The sequence below is a fragment of the Loxodonta africana genome, chromosome 22 (assembly GCF_030014295.1).
Source record: "Loxodonta africana isolate mLoxAfr1 chromosome 22, mLoxAfr1.hap2, whole genome shotgun sequence".
NCBI lineage: Eukaryota > Metazoa > Chordata > Mammalia > Proboscidea > Elephantidae > Loxodonta > Loxodonta africana.
This window is the reverse complement of record NC_087363.1, coordinates 50,358,710-50,379,391: the sequence shown is the minus strand read 5'-3', so window position 1 is coordinate 50,379,391 and position 20,682 is coordinate 50,358,710. Positions and strand designations below refer to the sequence as shown.

The 20,682-nt window shown below is 38.5% G+C and overlaps 1 protein-coding gene across 5 annotated transcripts in view; it reads left to right on the top strand.

The window, feature by feature from the left end:
• CNTN4 (contactin 4) overlaps nucleotides 1-20,682 on the top strand; it is a 410,739-nt gene that overhangs the window by 93,304 nt on the left and 296,753 nt on the right. For all 5 annotated transcript variants that reach the window (XM_064275007.1, XM_010590039.2, XM_023547999.2 and 2 more), the window contains exon 3: nucleotides 9,251-9,346. In XM_064275007.1, coding sequence (XP_064131077.1) covers nucleotides 9,251-9,346 — 96 coding nt within the window. The remainder of the gene's footprint in view (nucleotides 1-9,250; nucleotides 9,347-20,682) is intronic.

Below are 20,682 nucleotides of genomic sequence, written 5' to 3'. Positions count from 1 at the left end.
GTGAACCAGTGCTCTACAAATACTAATTAAGTATCTCATATGTATCAGACAGTGTACAGAGCACTGGGCTGCAGTTTGATAAAGACCGACAAGATTCCTGTCCCCACTGAGCTTTCATTTTGAAAGCTGGCATGGAGCAATAAGCCAGAAAGCATATAAATGAAGAAAATAATTGCAGATGATGGTAGTTGCTGTGAAAGAGGTAATATGGAGGTAATGTGATAGAGAGTACAGGTCTCTGTGTGGTGCAAATGGTTTGTGCTTGTCTGCTAACCTGAAAGTTGGTTCAAACCCACCCAGCAGTGCCTTGGGAGAAAAGCTTAGAGATCTGCTTCCACAAAGATTACAGCCAAGTACACCCTATGGAGCAGTTCTACTCTGTAACACGTGGGGTCACCGTGAGTCAGAATCAACTTGATGGCGACGGGTTTGGGCTTTTGGTGTTTTTTTGTTTGTTTGTTTTGTTGTTGTTAGTGCTGGTGGTGATAAGAAATAATTTGAGTCAGGTGGTGACCTACTTCAGCTAAACACTAAAGGAGAGCTTCTCTGAGGAGGTGACATTTGAATTGAATCCTGAAGAATGCGCACGATAAGCCAACCATATAGAAAGAATGGGTCAAGTGTTCTGAGCAAAGGGAACAGGAGGTAGGCAGGTCCTAAGACAAGGTTAGCTTTAGGGTATTTGAAGAACAGGAAGAAAAGCATGGTTATTATAATGTAATGAGTAAAGGGGAGCATAGCAGGGGACAAGGCTGGAGGTGTACACAGGGGTCCCCCAAGGCCCTTTGTAGAGCTCAGTGAAGCGTCTGTGTTTTATTCTAAAATTTATTTAGGCCAAATGCTTTTCTGAACTCTTTGTTTCTCTGTGTTGTATAAGTATGGAACCAAAGATAGAGAATGCAGCTGTGTAACTATTAACACTCCTGAGTCAGGATGATATGTGAAAAGAGATGAGCTCCTGTAGAGAAAAATGCTGGTAATAATAACTTGTACTTTAGGGCACCTGTCTCCCAAGGAGAACAACATTATTTACAACACCATATCTCACTAATCGCTGTAACCCTGTGAGTTAGATAGGTGCACATTTTTATGGAGCACACAGGGAAACTCAAACATTTTAAATTGAGTTGTTCTTTGGCTTCTTAAATAGCACAAAGGTCTAGATAAAATAGAGTATGTCAAAGAAATGAGGAAAGAGAAAAGAACTAATACGAGAAATAAAAATAGCTATCAGGAAAGTTACATACTTACAGTGAAAAGGGCAGCAAAGCAACCTTTATTTTCTTGTAAAGTCAGGACAGTAACAGTGGAAGGGTGATATGTGTGGGTTCCAAATAGTTACATGACCGACAAGTATAGTGTCATGCTCGTTCTTTGATTCAGTATAGTATAGACACTAACTATATGGGCTTCTGGGTCAGGAAAACCTGGATTCTAACCTGAGCTATGCCATATACTAGGTCTATGATCATAGATGTTAATTTTCTTTTTCTGTAAAATGGGACTAGTAACAGTACCTACCTCATGGAGTTGTTCTGAGGATTTATTGAGTAAATATATGGAAAGTGAGAAATTGTGTTCTTTATGTAAGCTAGTTAGAACCAGCCCTCCATCTTTCCAAAGAGATAATGTTTACAAAATGGTTAAATTGCCAGGGTAGCCCACAGAAGCCTCCTTAACACATATTATTGATTGTGTTATTTTTAATTCTTGCCTAGGTTTTGTTCCTGGAAGCCAAGGGCGATGTAGTAATGTGGTAAAGAAAAGAGAAAGAGGAGAGTAACTGCCTATTTTGCTAATTACAGAGGTGCTGACTGACCCTAGGCAGATTCGTCTTTGGCAGTCTCCACATGCCTTTCCTCATCTGATTTTTTAAGTCATTCCTTTCTTGAGTTTTCCAAGTCCTACTTTGTCTCACACATTACTTAAAATATTAAATTTCCCTTTGTTTCCTTTTTGGTTACTCAAAACTCACATCCCAAAAACCCATAACTTCTATAATTTATTTGTTACAAGAAGCAACCTGATCTAATTAATTTGCTCTTCACTGTCAATGACTGACAACAAGATAGTTTATGGTTTAATATGGCACTTCTAAGGATCCTTGGTGGCTTAGTGGTTAAAGCACTTGGCTGCTAACTGAAAGGTCAGCAGTTCAAACCCACCAGCCACTCTGCAAGAGAAAGTCTGCTTCCATAAAGATTACAGCCTTGGAAATCCTACGGGGCAGTTCTTCTCTATCCTATAGGGATGCTATGAGTTGGAATCAGCTTGATGGAAATGGATTTTTTTTGTTTTTGGTATGGCATGTCTATAATTCCAAAATAATCCCTAAATTACAGAGTTTCTTCTACTATGACTAAAGAGTGTGAGAAAAATATTCAGGCTGTTGGTGGTAGTACATTGTGAGGGCTGAAATCAGCACTTGGGAGAGCTCCCCTGCTTTGCTCTTTTTTTTTTTAAGTTGAAATAAGTGCTCTTATGATTTTCATAGTGAAGTCCATGGCAGCAGCATCAGAGACTATGAAAGAACAAGGTCAAAAGCCATTCCTGTAAATGAGCCATTTGTAAATTGAGTGTAAATTAACCTACAAATGTTAATAAGGTACTGGGCTTCCTTTGTTACCTCTATAAAGATCGAAAGGGAAAGAAATTTGCTTTTCTTTTCAATGTCAAACCACCACCAAGGATCAAAATCAGAATCAGATTGTGGTCCCTTACTTTAGACTCCCAACAAATTGGGATAATGAATGTCGGGCTTTAGCAAAGCTGTAGATTTTTTTTTTACTTAATTCTCTAGATAAAATGGCTAATATCAATACTTATCACAAAAGAGAATTCAAAAAACAAATCAAAAAAATGAATAAGAGAAGGAACCACAAGATACCGTTTGATTATTGGTGTATTTAAATGTATTTGAATTTTCATTTAAAAGCCTTTAGATATGCATCCATATTTATACCTGTTTTATTTCCATTCAGTATACAGTAAAACCCAGTGCCATTGAGTCGGTTCCAACTCATAGCAACCCTATAGGACAGAGTAAAACTGCTCCATAGGGTTTCCAAGGAGTGCCTGGTGGATTCGAACTGCTGACCCTTTGGTTAGCAGCCGTAGCACTTAACCACTATGCCACCAGGGTTTCCCAGTATACGATATGAATTTATAAATTTTAGCTTAAAAAATGCGCAATAAAAAATATAATATTTCGTTTTTTATTTCTGTTTAAAATTCATGTTTTGTTTTGTTACCATTTATAAAGGCAAACAAACACTAGTTTTTACTGTTTCATGAAAATATTTTCTACCTTTCCGCTAAAAAGTAAAACAGGTTCTCTCAGACCAAAATATCCTAGAAACAAGTCCTGAAAAAGTGTCATCTCAATCCAGTATATATGTGTTTGTGTCTTAGATTTAAGTCATATAAAGAATACAGTCGGTGCACCAGAAAGAATACGGTCTCAGGGTCACCTCAGCATTCGTCTTGACTTGAAAACACAATTAAGACTAGCAAAAGATTATGAATGGTAAGCGGTAGTAGCCTGTTTGCCCCAGTAAGATTGAGCTGGCCACTCTAATATTACCTTATCTGGTGGAAGTTTGGATTCATTAGCTTTCTCCCAGTCACTTTCTGTAAATTTTTTTCTTGTTACTCAAAAATGGTAATGATAATGCTACCATTTATTGACTACTGATTTTGGACCAGGCCATATGTTAATTGTCTTACATACATGATCTTCAAGAAGCCATCTGTAATAGGAATTATTGTCTTGATATTAGACATGAAGAAACTGAAGTTCAAGGAGATTAAGTAATTCACCTTATCATACAGCTGTATAATAAGTGCACTGAGTTTATACTCAGGTTCAAAGCCTATGAATTTAACTATTATACAGCTCTTCCTCTCGCTATATACTCTTGCACAGGGAAACATAGTCAACAATGCCAGTCTCCCTAATGGCTTCTTCCTTCTTCCTGAATGGGAAGAATCTCAAATATGTGACTTTGGAAGAGTGTGTAAATTTAGATTTATTTTCAGTGTGAATCTCTAGAAACGATCAAGAAAATGTGCATTCACACATACATGCACTCAGGAAGGAAATGACAGAGAGTCAAGACATAATTTTAAATATGCTGCACGATAGTGGGTTTTTTAAGTTTCCTTCCCAAAATACCTTTGTCTTTTTATAAATGATGGAATCACCATTATAGAAATCATATTCATAACAAATGCTTGGCCACTTTTTCAAGTTGATGATTGATTTCCGTATTGATGGCTTCTTTCAGAATTGGAAGAAGCAGTAATAGAGGAAACCAGTGCTGGCAGTTTCTTATTCTGAGGCCGCCCTGTGAAAATTAATAGAAATCAGGTCTACCCAAGTCAGGAAAAAAGTTAATTGGTATTATTTATTTTCATTAAAATTGTTTGCTGTTATTTTAATTTTCTTTCCTTTTATCCCTCCTCTCAATGGATCCTTAACAAACTGTCGTAGGTATTATCCTCTCTTTTTCATTTCCTGACCATTTTTAAACTAAATTTCTTATGCCCTCATTTGGGTTACCCACCTTATGAATGGCCTCAGTTCTTCCTGTTAACATGTATGATGTGTAGTTCCTTAAAGATGGCCTAAACAAATGCCTCTCTTTTATTTACTATGATTACTTCTCCAAAAATATCTTGGGCTCTCTTCATTTTGTTTTCCCTATGGTATACCCAAGTATTTATTGTAAGCTACCTATTCCCCAACTGTAAACATTTGATAACTTTCCAGACAGGAAATATGTGGAGGTTTTTTCCCCCTCTATGATTTACTCTGTGGTTTGAATTCCAAATGTTTTCATATACTAAGGCTTTTTATTATTATCACATATTACAGCTTGAAGACCTTTGTACATTTTTACTCCCCCAGGAATTTACCTGCTAAATCACTTCCTGTATTCTCTCAATAAGGTACACATTCCAAAAACTATAGCATATTTTCTAATCTCATTTAAAAATTAAATGCTGATATTATATTGCATAGTAGAATAAGGGATAGTTGTTTTCACAGAAAAATATGGTATAAAAACACATCTGCCACAAAATTGTTCATTCTTTAACACATGATTGCCAGCAAAAGGTAAAATGCTGATGAATTAAATGAATACCCAAAAGTATATCTATTTACTTTTTGTTATTGTTGTTAGTTGCCATTGAGTCAACTCTAACTTATGGCAACCCCATGCACAACAGAACAAAACATTGCCTGGTCCTGCTCCATCATCATGATTGTTGGTATGCTCAAGTCCATTGTCATGAACACTGTGTTTTTTGAGTGCTCCAACCTACAGGGCTCATCTTCCAGCACTCCATATTGTACAATATTCTGTTTGATTCATGGAGTTTTCATTGGATGATTTTTGAAAGTGGATTGCCAGGCCTTTCTTCCTAGTTTATCATAGTCTGGAAGCTGTGCTGAGATCTCTACACCATCGGTGACCCTGCTGGTTTGTGATATACCAATGGCATAGCTTCCAGCATCATTGCAACACAGAAGCCATCACAGTATGACAGACTGACAGATAGGTGGTGGATTTACTTTTTAAGAGTCTACAAATCACACCAATGGAAAAATAAGCTTTTTTGAGAAACCATGGTACATCTATATTAATTCTTCATAGTACATATACATCATGTGTTCATCCATATATTTAATAATCAACTCCACAGAGCTAAAGTGAGTACAACCCAACTATAATTGTTCATCTACACTCCTAGCAGTGCAAAAACTCACCTTAACACAGTTGTTTCTGATTTTTTCTCCATTGTTCAACGTCATCTTTTGTGCTTCATGTTTAAAATCCTCAACTTGAATGCTCATCCACAAAGAAAAACAAAGGGATAGAATATTTGAGATCAATCTACCAACACAACTTACTGTGCGTTGAAATGTGGATTTCCTTACTACTCACTGAAGAGCATAAAATTCATTCAGACGTACTTTTTTTTGTCTCCATGCATGTTATTTCTCACTAGCTTCACTAAGTCAGTGAGGAACCTATAGTTTCCAGTGCTTCAGAGCAGAAACTTTGGAGCGAGACACACATCACTTTGTATTGTTGTTCCCGCCATGTCCTAGATGTTTGAAGACGGCGCTGAACCTCTCTGAAGTTCAGATATATCTTCTGTAAATTGGGAATTTAAACTATTATGGAATTAAATGAGATCATATAAGAAAAGTATTTGCCACATGGCATGACCTCCATACATTTTGCAAGTAGTTGCTGTTATTGCCACGCGTGTGATGGTAGTGGTGATGCAGCATTACGTATAATATATTCTCATTATCTCATGATGTCTGCTGCTACTGATCATTACCTAGTACCAAGCCTTCGAAGACAAAATGACTCTAAATAAAATGATATACATGGGAATATTGCTAGAAAATCCTGGCCGTGAGTCTACAAGTTTCAGAAAATACGCATTCATACACATAGTTCTTTGATTTGCAAAATTATTATGCTGCTAGTAATTAGGATCTGAATGGATAGTTATATCTGAAAAGACTAATTTTGGGCATGCAGTCTTTTCCTAAACATGAGCGTATATATAGTGCCCTTTGATTAGCATCTTCAGCCATACTCTAAAGCACAGTTGCTATTTAGAACTCTTTTTAAAATGGACTAATTAGAGTATAATTTGCCACTGGATTATAGCGTTCCCCAGTGGTCAGAACAAACATATATTGAGCACCAACTCACTAGTAGCGACAATGGTGGTTCAGTGGTAGAATTCTCACCTTGCACATGAGAGTCCTGGGTTTGATTCCCATCCAAGGCACTTAATGCAGAGCCGCCACCCACCTGTAGTAGAGGCTTGAGTGTTCCTATGATGCTGAACAGGTTTCAGTCAAACTTTCAGACCAAGGTGGGCTAGGAAGAAAGGCCTGACAACCTACTTCTGAAAAATCAGCCAGTGAAAACCCTATGGATCAAGATGGCCCAATCCCACTACGCATGAGGTTACCATGAATCAGAGGCAATCTCAATGGCAGCTAACAACAACAACCCAGTAGTATGAAAGGCCTTGTGTTCAGTCTTGTGCTTTTCAGATATCATCTAATTTAATTTTTGCCCATGAGGCACACTTATTCTCATTTTAATTATGAGGAAATTAAGACTGGTCAACATAGCTAATAAATGGCAGAGATGGTTTTCAAACTCAGATCTGTCTAAATCCAGTCTTTTCATTCACTGTGTACATAGGGCCTACCATTTGAAATCTATTTCAATTAACTGCTAAAAAATATTTCTCAGTATTTTCGTAAATACCATATTAATTTTCTATATTCTAACTGCACAAATCTTGTAGAATTGAATAAATCCATTAACTAAAAAGGAAGAGAACCTCTCAGAAAGAATGGTTAAAAAACATTGCGTATATTTTTAATTTTTCTGTCATTTCTTAATGCTCTTCTGTTAGTCAGAAACTGAAGTTGATTTCCTCCAGGTAATACCCAAATTCTATTTCCTATCAGCTTTTAATTTTTTTTGCAGCTCTGAAGATTAGATAGGATATCTGTGCAAAAACGTAGAGGACTTACGTTAAGAACCAGCATACAAAATAAGTGGCAGTTTAGACTGGTCTAGTGTTACTTTTAGAGCCCTGGTGGTGCAGTGGTTAAACTATATGGCTGCTAATCACAGGTCAGCAGTTCGAATCCACCAGCAGCTCCTGGGAAGCGCTATGGGGTAGTTCTACTCTGTCCTATAGGGTCACTATGGGTCAGAATCAACTGATGGCAATGGGTTTGGTTTTGGTTTGGTTAATATTACTTTTAAGGATAATGGTTTAAAATATTAATTTTGCCATAAAGTTTTTGAAATTTCTGGTTTTATCCCTTCTGAAGGCTTTGCAGACTATTTTCTTAAAAAGAAGGAAAAAAACATGTTTTAGTCTCACCTGGTACCCATTGAATAAACAGAACTTTATTACGTCAGAAATGTAATTCAAGCTCAGCACTGTTTTCTTTTGTGTTGAGTATGCATGTGTCTTCCATGTGCTCCTTTTATATCTCCACTGTGGCAGCCTTTGGGTTACTATGATTAGGTGTTACATGTCATTTCTGTCCACTTAACTCTTAAGTCCCTATAGGGTAGAATCTGTGTTATCAGAAAGTTTGCATCTTGACCTTGCAGCTAGATGGTCTTTAATGGAATTTTTATGAATAATTAAGTAATGGAAAAATTATGTATGAACTTAAAAATTTGCCTAATTCTAGAAGAAGCTGGTACTCAGATCATGCATGCATATTCATTTTTTTCATATCCCAAACCCCCCACCGACACCAAGCCTGAGTATGGGAACATTCAGTTTTGTAACTGCAGGGAGGCTGTCCAGGTTCACGTCCTAGCTCCAGCACTCACAAAGGTGGTAGACCTTAGTAAATTTCATTGTGCCTCTGTTTTTTAGTTTGTAAGATCATCAATGATGCTTAACTTATGTAATTTTTGTTGGGTTCAAATGAGAAAGAGAGAGAAAGTCATATTCTAGGTATATAGAGACAATTATAAGTGCATCTGGAAACCCTCGTGGCCTGGTGATTAAGTGCTATGGCTGCCAACCAAAAGGTTGGCAGTTTGAATCCGCCAGGTCCTCCTTGGAGACTCTTTGGGGCAGTTCTACTCTGTCCTATAGGTTGCTATGAGTCGGAATCGACTCGACGGCAACGGGTTTGGTTTTTTGATAAGTGCGTCTAAGAGAATGGTTTGTAAAGTGACAGAAATGAATGTCAGAAAGCATGAATTTGTATCCTGATAATGACACTTAGTTACAGAGAGCCCTTTGGCAGGTCACTTCACATCTTTAAACCTCGGTTTCTCCATGTAGACCTGAACTTTCCAGTAGAATTTTCTGTGATGACGGAAACGTTCTGTATGTTTGCTGTCCAGTACAGTAACCACTAGCCATGTGTGTCTATTGAGCACTTGAAATATGGCTAGCATGACTGAGGAACTGATTTTTAAATTTTAGTTAAATGTAAATAGCCACATGTGACAAGTTGCTACCTTACTGGACAGCACAGATAAAAAGTCAAGGCAGGCAAGGGTAGTATCATGTGAAAGTGAACACGCCAAACTGAATTCCCCTGGCACGGGGGCTACAGGGGTTGTTTATCAGCAGACATTTGTTCTCTTTTGAAATAATATTCTTCCTTAACATCTTAGGACTTCAGAGTTGAAACCCTTTTTTCCTTTGTTTCTCCCCACAGATCTGGAAAACTTTAAAACAAGGACCCGAAGCACCGTGTCCGTCCGTCAAGGCCAGGGGATGGTGCTCCTGTGTGGCCCCCCACCCCACGCTGGAGGTAAATATAAATGCATTGGCAGACGTACACTTCGCTGACTGCTATTTGTCACCCTGAATATTCCCCCTCTTGGCACCAGCTGAGGGGGCGGTGTCGTTTGTAGAGATTCCCAAAGCCCACTCCACGAGGAGGAAGAACCACTGCGGATGGCCCCATAATTAGGATAGGAAAATATCAGATTGTGCAAATGTCCCACTTCACTGCTGTCTACCTGGCACAAAGGGAAAGGCACCTGAGGCCAGCAAAATCAGAATCCAGTTGCTTCATAAGGCGATATAGCTATAACTACCAGCAATTCTTACAAAACACAGCCTTCAGAATTTCTGCATAGGGTGATAAACAATTTAGGAACAGATAGTGGTGATGGTTGCCAAACGTTGTGAATGTAATTAATGCCACTGAAGTGTGCACTTAAAGTGGTTAAAAATGGCAAATTTCACATTGTATGTATTTTACCACAATTGGAAAAAAAAAAAAAAAAGATGGCCCTGCTTCATTTCTTCTCTTTGTTGGCTTCAGAAGGGATCAGACCGAGGAGCCAAAACCTCTTAACCACAGAACCCAAGATCACTTTGTAGAAACTCTTAATGACTAGATCAGTTAGAAATGCATTTGCCTGAAAGTACGATAAAACCAAGTTTAAGAAAACCAAACCCACTGCTGTCGCATCAGTTCCAACTCATCGCAGCCCTATAGCTCACCCTACTTAGATAGATTGGAGTCTGTTGTTCTCGCGCTGTAGATTCACAAAGGTACATGTTCTACAGCTGGCAATGGCTTCTTAAGGTGTCTTCCAGGACCCACGCCTTTTCTCTTTGTTCTTCTCTGAGCATGCGGCTTAGCTAAGGCGTTAAGTCTGCAGTCCAGACAGGAAGAAGTAGGAAGACACAGGACAAAAGCCTCAAGTCTTTCTCCTTTTCAATTTGCCTGTGTATTATGGAAGGTTTGCTTTGCCCAAGGACATTTGACTACATTTCACTGATCACCCTGAATGGCGAGAGAGACTGAAAAATCAAGTACTGTTAGTGAGATGAATCATAGCTCTCAAAAAAAAAAAAATCATAATTGTGTTAATAAGGAAGAATGTGGAGAGATGTTGCCCAGGCAACTAAAAGGACTGACAGACTCTTGACTGTAGGGTGAAGATGACTGTACAAAATAGGTTCAATCATGTGTAGGTTATGTTGCTGTTGTTAGATGCTGTCAAGTCAGCCCCTGACTCATGGTAGCCCCATGCACAATGGAAAGGAATACTACCCAGTTCTGTGCCATCCCCATGATCTGTTGAAGATTGGACTGTAGGTTTAATAGGTAGTGGTATTTATTAAGACTCTACTAAAGTTTGTCATGACAAAATTGAAAAGTTCTCCTCTTGGAAATTCAGGCTGATATTTAGTTTTATATCTTCTATCCTTGTTATGGAAACCCTGGTGGTGTAGTGGTTAAGTGCTATGGCTGCCAACCAAAGGGTCAGCAGTTCGAATCCAGCAGGTGCTCCTTGGAAACTCTATGGGACAGTTCTACTCTGTCCTATAGGGTCGCTATGAGTCAGAATCGACTCAATGGCACTGGGTTTGGTTTTGGGTTTTTATCCTTGTTATGAGATCCTGGTGGTATAGTGGTTAAGAGCTATGGCTGCTTACCAAAAGGTCAGAAGTTCCAATCCACCAGGCGCTCCTTGGAAACCCTATGGGGCAGTTCTACTCTATCCTTTAGGGTCGCTTTGAGTCAGAATCGACTCGACAGCAACGGGTCTGGTGTGGTTTTTGGTATCCTTGTTATTGCCCTCATTTTTCTATGTGGTTTTAAACATGAGTAAAACCCCAACTTTTTTAAATTTAGAATTTGAAAGTGCTCTTTCATTTTTGCCTTATATTTAGAAGTTGTAATTTTTCCTTATCTCATTTAACACCCCAGCTAGAATTTCTAGCAGGGACTAACAATTAGGAAAATGGCCGAGAGGTTTGCACTTCAAGCAAGTTGACCATCAAGAGAGGGTGGGAGAGCCAGGTGCCTCTCTGCGTCTGGATCAAGAACATGGAATTGTTAGAGGTCTTTTCCCTAGGTGGTGCAAGCAGTTAACTTGGTCAGCTTCCAACCAAAAGGTTGGAGGTTCAAGTCTACCCAGAGGTACCTCAGAAGAATGGCCTGGTAAGCTACTTTCAAAAAATCAGCCATTGAAACTCTATGGATCACAGTTCTACTGACACCCATGGAGTCAGCATGAGTCAGAACTGACTCAGTGGCAACTGGTTTCAACTGGTGTTTTTTTAAAGACTGGCAGAGAAGCCAGGTTTGACTTCAGGAGTTTGTGTCCTGGGAAATGGGCTTATTCCTTATGAATTTTCCCCTAAAGGCACTATCAAAAGCACAAATTTGGAATCCTGGATGTGAGTTCTGGTCCTGTCTCTATTTCAAATCCTACTTGATATTGAGCAAATATCTTCAAATTCTCTACACCTCAGTGTATTTATCTATAAAGCAAAAAAATTAGAGAAAATCTCTCAAATGCCCTTTATTTCTACCATTATATTACTTTTACTCACTACAGACTAAATACATTCTTTATCAAATATGTTTGCATTTTTGAAGGCCCTTCTTTTATACCAGTAAACCCCCTAACAATGGGAATACATTTATTTAGATTAAGGTAGATTAAGATTAGGTACTTCTCTTCATAATATGAAATCTGTTCAAAATAAGAATTGAAAATGTGGCTAATTTCTTCTGCAGGCTACCTTCACTGCATTAAGCTTTCATAACATGACAGCAACTGTAAAAATTAATCTTGTGGATATATTTTAAAAGAGCACTACTCCCTGATATAATGATATGTTTGGGAAGGCAAAACACATGAAGTGACACTGTGCTGATACACAATAAGGTACCTGAATACTTTCCCCTTCCCACAGAGAAATATATTAAAAATTTCCATAGACATCTATTAAAGTGGGCTTGTCTCCACTGGCAGCAGTCAGCAGCTGTGAAATCCTGTTCTTTGACATTCATGACAATTTTGATGGTGAAAGACAAGGAAATAAATATTCTCATTATGAGCTCTATTAGAAACCATACGCACAGTAAGGCCAGCCAGGCAAGGAAATTTGGAAGGAAACAGCAAAGAGGATCTTTAAGGTTGGAAGAGAGCATCACAGATCCATCAGTTTGGGGCAGTGGAATCAATGATTATGAGATGAAATCCCCCCAATTACCTGAAATTCTCCAATATAAACTGTATGGCAGCAATTCGCTGAGTGCTTTTCCAGTCTGTGTATACCTGAAAACTGACAGAATTACCATAAGCTGCTGGGCTCACAATGTTTTAATTCCAACGTATGGTAACCCAGTTCCAAACCAAAAAACCAAACCCAGTGCCGTTGAGTCGATTCGGACTCATAGCAACCATATAGGACAGAGTAGAACTGCACCATAGAGTTTCCAAGGAGCGCCTGGTGGATTCGAACTGCCGACCCTTTGGTTAGCAGGGTAGCACTTAACCACTATGCCACCAGGGTTTCCACAGGTCATGCAGAGGAACGGAAATGAGTCAGCCTTATGTCATACCAGCGGGGCACTGAGTAATGGTGTGAAATCCATTGGAAGGGATGCTGCATGTCCTATCTCAAAAACTGTGCCGTGTCAGACCTTCTTAGGATAACCCAGAAAGGAGCAGCAATTAATCTATTTTGAAAAGCATTTCAGTCAGCAGGTATTTCCAGTGCTCTACCAATACCCTGTGCAGCATCTCTCTCATCTCTTGATTTATATATACTCTAATGTGACGGTGTTGCATGGATTTTACTGTTAAATCTTGACACAAACACCAAAAAATAGAATCATGATGATGGGTCTTGGCTGTCCTTGACACTCCTTCATATTAGAAACATTGAGGTCCAACATTTTCACCTTGTGTTCCACCATCTTCGGGGTCGTTTGGCACCAGGGATTCATGATCTTTAACTAAGCTCTCATTAAACAGGAATAGAACCAAAGTACTTCAGTATTCTTCCCTCTCATGTACTGAAGTTGGCAGGTTATTCACCATGAAATTCTCAGGAACGGTTAAACAAGGGAGGTTTTTGTTCTAACCCTCCTCGTATAGGTCACCAAGATCCTTGCTACTGGGAGTCTGTGAAAAAGGCAGACTCTCTGGCCCCACCATGGATTTCAGTGAGATCCCCCAAGTGATTCATATACATATTAAAATTCAAGAAGCACTGAGCTAAATCAGATTCCACTGGCCTGAGGTGGGGTGTATGTGCGGAAACCACAGATAAAGCTCAGGACATCGGGCTGCTGGAGAATCATCAACATGGCTTGTTAAAGCCAGAAGGTGCCCAGCCTTTTCCCAAGGATATTCTGATTTCATAAATCTGAGGCAGGGTCTCAAAAACGTTTGTTTCAAGAAACCCTAGTTGACTGTGATTCAGTACCAGATTTAAGAGGCACCCATTTTCATCACCTTTTCCAAAATCAGCCCAGGTCCCAACCTGCTGAAATGGAGCTTTGATTTCCATATCACCCAAGCTAAAAGAGGAAGCATTTCTTACATCAAATTCATATTTAAAACAATTTAAAATAAAAGCTTTACCTTTAAAAAAAAAAAAAACTATCTTTGACTATACATTTTTGTTGTTGATGATAAGGGAAATGAAAAACTAAGAAAAACTAGCTTCTTCTCAGGTGCTCATATTTAGAAGTAGTATTTTACGTTCGGTGATCCTAGTGATTTCAATTTTTTGGTGTTTGAGTCAAGATTTAAGAGTAAAATTTATACAATAACATCACATCTCTTCCTACTTATATGTTAGTGAAAGAAGGGTGTCCTAGAGTGTGAAAAAGAAAACTGTGATTCTGGTTCTGAGGTTATTTTCATTGTTATGAGTTTGAGGGAAACTAGCTAGAATTGTCATAGTTAGATGGTTTTACACTGAATTTAGGGCACTCATCCACATTAGAGTTGGATATGACTCACACAGCATCATACCCAGGGATCTTAGAGTATCTGTAGAGTTCATGATGGTCTTTGTGATGTTTTTTTTAACACTGTAATATCTTTTTATCCTTACAATAATCCTGTAAGAAGAACCTGTGTTTTATAGATAAGGAAATGAAAGCAAAGAGATTATGCAAGGCCACACACTAATTAATGGCAGGGCCAAGAGTAGCTTTGTCTAGAATGTGTCCTTTTCTTGCAGACAGGGCAGAACAGTGGAAAAAAGAGTACAGTCCTCTCTATGCCAGTGAGTCTTTGGGCCCTACCCCACGTCAATTAAATCTGAATTTATTGAGGCGGAGCCCTCTGACATATGTGATTTTTAAAAGCATCCAAAAGCCAAACCACTTGCCATCAAGTTGATTCTGACTTATGGCAACCCTGTGCATTACAGAGTAGAACTGCTCCATAGGGTTTTCTTGGCTGTGATCTTTATGGAAGAAGATCACCTGGCCTTTCTTCTGTGGTCCCAACGAATGGATTTGAACAGCCAAACTTTAGTAGTCGAGCCCAAACCATTTTGTCACTCAGGGACTTCAAAGTACCCCATGTCCTTCTAATATGCAGCCAGGGTGGAAAATTTACTGCTCTGCATGACAAAATCAAGTAGGTCTTGTCCCAGCGAAACCTCTCAATTTGCAAACCTTTCCGGGGCCCCGTTATTTGACTTGATTTGGACATATCTATAGAGATTTAATGAGAGCTCAAAAAGAATCAATCATGCCTTTCTACAGCATAGTTGTTTCAGCTGGACCATTTTGTATTTACTGTATGACGGAGGTAAAAACATGAAACTAGGACACCTACATTCCACTTCTAGCTCTCATATTAACTTACTGTGTGGTTTTGGACCAATTAAGTAACTTCTCTGAGCCCTGTTTCCTCATCTGACTTCCGTTCGTACCTCCCCACACCTACTCAGCTCCAGGCATCAAGACGTAACCTCCAGTATCAGGCTAACCCAGTTTCTTAATTAATCCAAACTAGGCTGGCAGGCCAAGATTAATCTTACTGTGTTAAAGTGAACATCCTTCATGCCCAGAATAACTTTCAAGGTATCCACGTACTAATCAAGCTGCCAGCTCTGCCCAAGGCCCTGCCTTTCCCCCACCTGACTCTTCTTCTACCAGTTCTACATAGCTGGGTTGCAGAATTAGATTTCCAGGTGCTTCCTTATTTGCTTTTCTACAATAGAGACTTGCTGTAAAAATCAACCCATTTCACTCTAGTCCAGACACTCAGGTTAGCTCTTTCCCTCATGTCTCACCTAGAGTAATCCAGATCCCATTCCAACCCAGCTCCAAGCCTAGAACCATAACATGCTATTCTTTGGATTCTAAGTATTACTATTTAGGAAGTCTAGTACTATACCCCACCCACCTTATCAGGTCCCCTGAGATATTGATATTAATCTGGCTGGTCCCTGATTTTTTACCCTCTGATTTGGACAACTGGTCACCTTCCTCCAGAAGCAGCCCCTCCACGTCAAGTGTATGACTTCTACTTTTTCTCATGGACACTTCAGCTCCCCCTTCTTCCCCATATCTTAGTTCCCAGCATGACTCTCAGCCAACTCTTCATACAATATAAAACCAGCTAAATTGAATTTATCTTTATTCTATAGACCTTTCAAACATGTCGTGAGGATAAAAAGACAAAATAAATATGGCAGCAATTTGCACAATTTAAAATTACAGACATTTCTGACTTCATGAATTTGACCTGGTTTGATTATTTTTTTAATCAAATCAAAATTTTACTTAAGTTAGAACTCAAAATTAAGTCCAAAAACTGCTTGTCTTTGCAGATATATGATTCTTGATTTACATTCGTGTAACAACTTTTAACTAGCAAATAGTTTTCAGATGTGTCTTCTAAGAGATTTACATGGACTTTGCATCATTTTTTTTTTTACATCAATTATTAACATAAACTGGTTATATCTAGCATTGTGGCTTTATTAAAGTGCTGATTTAGCTATTCTCCCAATATTTGAAAATTGCTTCTTAAAGACAGAAAATGACATTGAGGTTAACTCCACCAACAGTCTCCCCACAGGCCAAACCTCATGTAATTCTTTGTGCTCATTTTCTGTTTAGTGTCGACAGTATGTGTCTGGGCGCTCCATTTAATTTCCTTAGAAGAAACAAGACATTAAATAGATGTAGGAAGGGCCGGTGTTTTAAAAATATTGCTCAAAAAATGCTAAGGAAAATGCAGTCTACAAATTATTTTATGTGGCAGTAAAGAAAAGCAAAATTTGAGGTTTTTAAATGGTTGTGATTTAACTATCACTATGAGTTGGAATTGACTCAACAGCAATGGGTTTGTTTTATTTTGTTGTTAATTGCCATCAAGTCTATTCTGCCTTATGGAGACCCCATGTGTGCAGAGTAGAACTACTCCATAGGGTTTTCAAGGCTGTGACCTTTCAGAAGCAGATCACCAGGCCTGTCTTCCAAGGGGCTTCTGGGTGTGCTCAAATTGCCAACCTTTAGGATTGTAGTTGAGCGCTTAACTGTTTGCGCAACCCAAGGACGCTGTAATTATCACTTAATTCTTTTGAAAAGCTACGAGAAAAATCCACTGTAAGTGTTGGTTATTATCTCATTTTCTGGCCATTGTGGAAATGTGGTTGGATGTGCATATGGAAATGAAGTTTCTCCACTTAGTCATCTCATTGTGTCTGCATGTAGCATGGAGGAAGATAGCACAAATAGAGTCCTGGTTTTAAAAACACTTAACTAACAGATACATAATCATTTTAGGATTCTTAGCCTTTGTTGCTTGGTCACCATTGAGGTAGTCTCATTGATTCCCATTTCATATCACCTGAAAAGTAACTTACTTGAGAGATACCTTATCTTCTCCAAATAATTTAAAAACCACAAGTGTTCAGTAGATTAAGACTAGCTCCATTAGGGATTAATGATTTGGAAAAGGTTCTGCAGCTGAAAGCAAAAAATGGGTCCTTATCTTTTGGAGTTAGAACTCTAGGAGATAATGGTTAAAATGTTGGTTGGGAGGCAGCATTGAAATACTGCTACAATACCATTCTTCGAGAACCTTATGAGTCAGTCAAACTTGGGTTAAACCATCTATTATAACAAAATTTCCATGGAAAATGCATTCTGAGTTCCATTTCTGAGATGAGGAAGTTTATATACTTATTTAAATAAACATCTATTGCAATTTAATGAGGAAAGGATACTCTTTAGCAGTAGGCTAATCAACCTTATAGGCTAATAATAGGTTTTTTTTTTTTTCTTTTATATTGGGTATTAAATATTCTTAAGGCAATCTTTTCTGGTGCTCCTTGACTCTACCTTGTTTCTTCAAAAGATATGAGCTTGAGCTCTTTTTATCTAAATAGAATGAGCCAAATCTCTTCCTCTTTTCTTTTCCCACTTTACCAGTCAGTGAAGGCCCCAGCGCATCAGCGATTTAATCACCATATAATAATGTGAAACAGTTTGAATGTGATGCTTTTATCCATTCACTAAGCCTCCTCTTTTTCTCACTGGGCAGAAAACAGAGCCACATTGATCAGGAATTACTTGTTATAAATTGATTCAATTGGCACGTTCCATGTCTGAGAGGATAAGCCAAGAGAGTCTTTGTCCTTACCACACCAAAGGCAGGCTTCATTTTTCTCAGCCATGAATTCATTTATCTCATAGCAAGAATCATGAAAGGAAGTGAAAGGCAGAAATTGGGTCTAACATGTCTAGAAGAGTGACTCGCTTCTCCCTCACCACTTCTTCCTTACCGGATGTGACGGGAAGAATTGAGGTGAATATTTCCGATGTCAGTTATCTCCAGAATTGGTTAAGTAATTTCTGTGATGCTGCTGACACACTTTTTGCCTTTGAATTTTCCTGTCAACTTTCTTGAAAGCAACTGGAATGTTTCATGACTATATTTCGGAATGCCTAGATGTCAACAACCATATACTTCAGAGTAGGGGGAAAAATGAGTTTATATAAGTAACAAACATTTTCTGGCCATAGAATAATTCTAGACCTTATATAGCTGAGTCCCCGATTTCTTAAATTAACCTATGTAGCAGAATTACTGGTCTTGTTTTTAGGAAGAGTTCTCAAGGAGTTGTCTCTCTGTACTTTCTGCCTTAATTCTCCCTTTAGTTCTAATAAGAGAGATGTTTAAGCTCCTTCTGCAGCTGTAGCAAGTCCCAGGCCATAGCACTTAAAAATCTACTCAGCTACTTAATAAATAGCAGTTAATTAAAAAAAAAAAATTTGTTGTTGTTGTTCAGTAGCCTAAAGAGGATAACTTAGTATTTAAAAAAAGAACATAAATAAATCTCAAGAAATTCTTTCTTTATCTCTTTTCCTCCTTTCCTTTTGTGCAAGTGTTCCTGTGTTCTTTATTTGGCAGAAACCAGTGATTTTACTTAATTAATGATGGCCCTAATTACCCTGCTCCTCTCTTGACAGTTACTCCCTACTTACTTTAATGGCAGATACTCTATAAGTGTATTTGTAGATATATAGATTTAAATTCAAGCTGAAAATGTCTCTATCTTATTTTTAAACATCCAAAAAAAAAAAGAAAGAAATCAAAGAAATGATCTCCAGGTTTGATTCTTAGAACAGTAGGCCCATTGATCAGTCAGAGTAAAGGCCAAAGACATTAGCACCAAGAGGAAATGGCATCTGCAAAGTGAGGTTTGATCCATAAAGTCTAATGATCTACAAACTGTGATCATTCAACAAAGCTTTACTACATGCAGAGCTTTCTCTTTTGGAGTTGTCCTGTCCCAGAAAGCAGTGAAGGATGACATTGTGTTGGAGCACAGGTGCTAGTTAGAACACGAAGAGTCTGGAGATGTGAGAAGCACATTACACATCCACTAGAGTGCTACCCCGGATGCACCAGCCAGAAGAGAACAAATGATCAACACTGATCTTTCAACAACATGAACCTGGCTGAGCATTTCATAAATAATCCAGTAGACAATCACTGCAGGATATATAGAAGCCATTCTTGTTTTAATGCCTGCTGGAAATATACCCTATGAATCATACCTTTTCAGCTGAAAAAGAAACGAGCGGCTCTTTGGACACATTTTCAGCAAGGAATCCGTACTTTGTCAGGTCAATGCATCATGATGTTACATTGAATTAAGCAGGATAATGGTATGGTACATAGGTTGAGAAAATGCCAACTGAGTCCAGGAAATTTGGAAGTAGTCTCTGGTTGGGAGCTTAGAATTTGAAGACTCAGAAATGGAATATTTGCCACTGTCAAGAATCTTGATTCTGTGATTTCTTCAAAGAAGTTGCCAGTTTTTCTGATTTTTTCTTAACTCTTTCAGTTTAGGTTTCAGACATTTAGGGAGAAAATAACTGAAAAAGCTAAATAGAAGACCAGAGAAAACTGTACATTTGCACAAGCGAAATTCAATTTCATACCCAAAGAGACAGGTTGTGGCATTTTGTCTAAGGATAGGAGTAAAACTTTTCATGCTGTGTAATACCAGGATTGGATACTGATTAAAAAGGAAATTATTTAATTAAGTGAGTGTTTATTCATCAAGACAAACAATATGGATGAGAAGTTTTTTTTTTTTTTTTTTTTAACCCATCAAACTGATTTGAGTTAACCATATTCACTAATGATTTTTGGCATTTGTAGAACCACCCACCCAAAGCCACTACCATCTAGTCTAACTTATAGCGGCACTATAGAACAGGGCAGAACTGCCCTATAGAGTTTCCAAGGCTGAAAGTCTTTACAGAAATAGACTGCCACATCTTTCTCCTGTGGAGCGGGCTAGTGGGTTCAAACTGCCAGCCTTTAGGTTAACAGCCTAGCACTTAACCACTATGCCACCGAGGCTCCTCATTTCGAGACATATAGAGTAAATGCAAAATCCAAATATAGTGGTAATAGGTTTACAGAGAGGCCAACTCTGTCTGCATTGTGAACTCAAAGAAATGTTAAATCATTCATACGAGGATGGTTGGGAGGATCCTGATGTCTCAGGTAGATGCTGGCTGCTAACGAAATAATGGAAAGCCATTTTGTACACAGCCAGGAAAGCTCTTCCCACCTCAGTGCAACGTGCTCCATTTTTCTCACATCAGCTAGTTGCTGGTTAACACATTATCACAATCTTTACTGTCAAAATTAACCCCTGGAAAGGAGCTGTGTTATAACAACACTCCACAGGAATTCATAAATCCATATGGCAGGCACAGCTGGAAAAGAGAGTTGTAGTTGATAATGTAGCATTTCAGAAATATGCAAAGGACCTCTACTTTGTGTGATAATTTGAAATTTACACACTTTCTCATTCCCTCAAACCAGCACATAC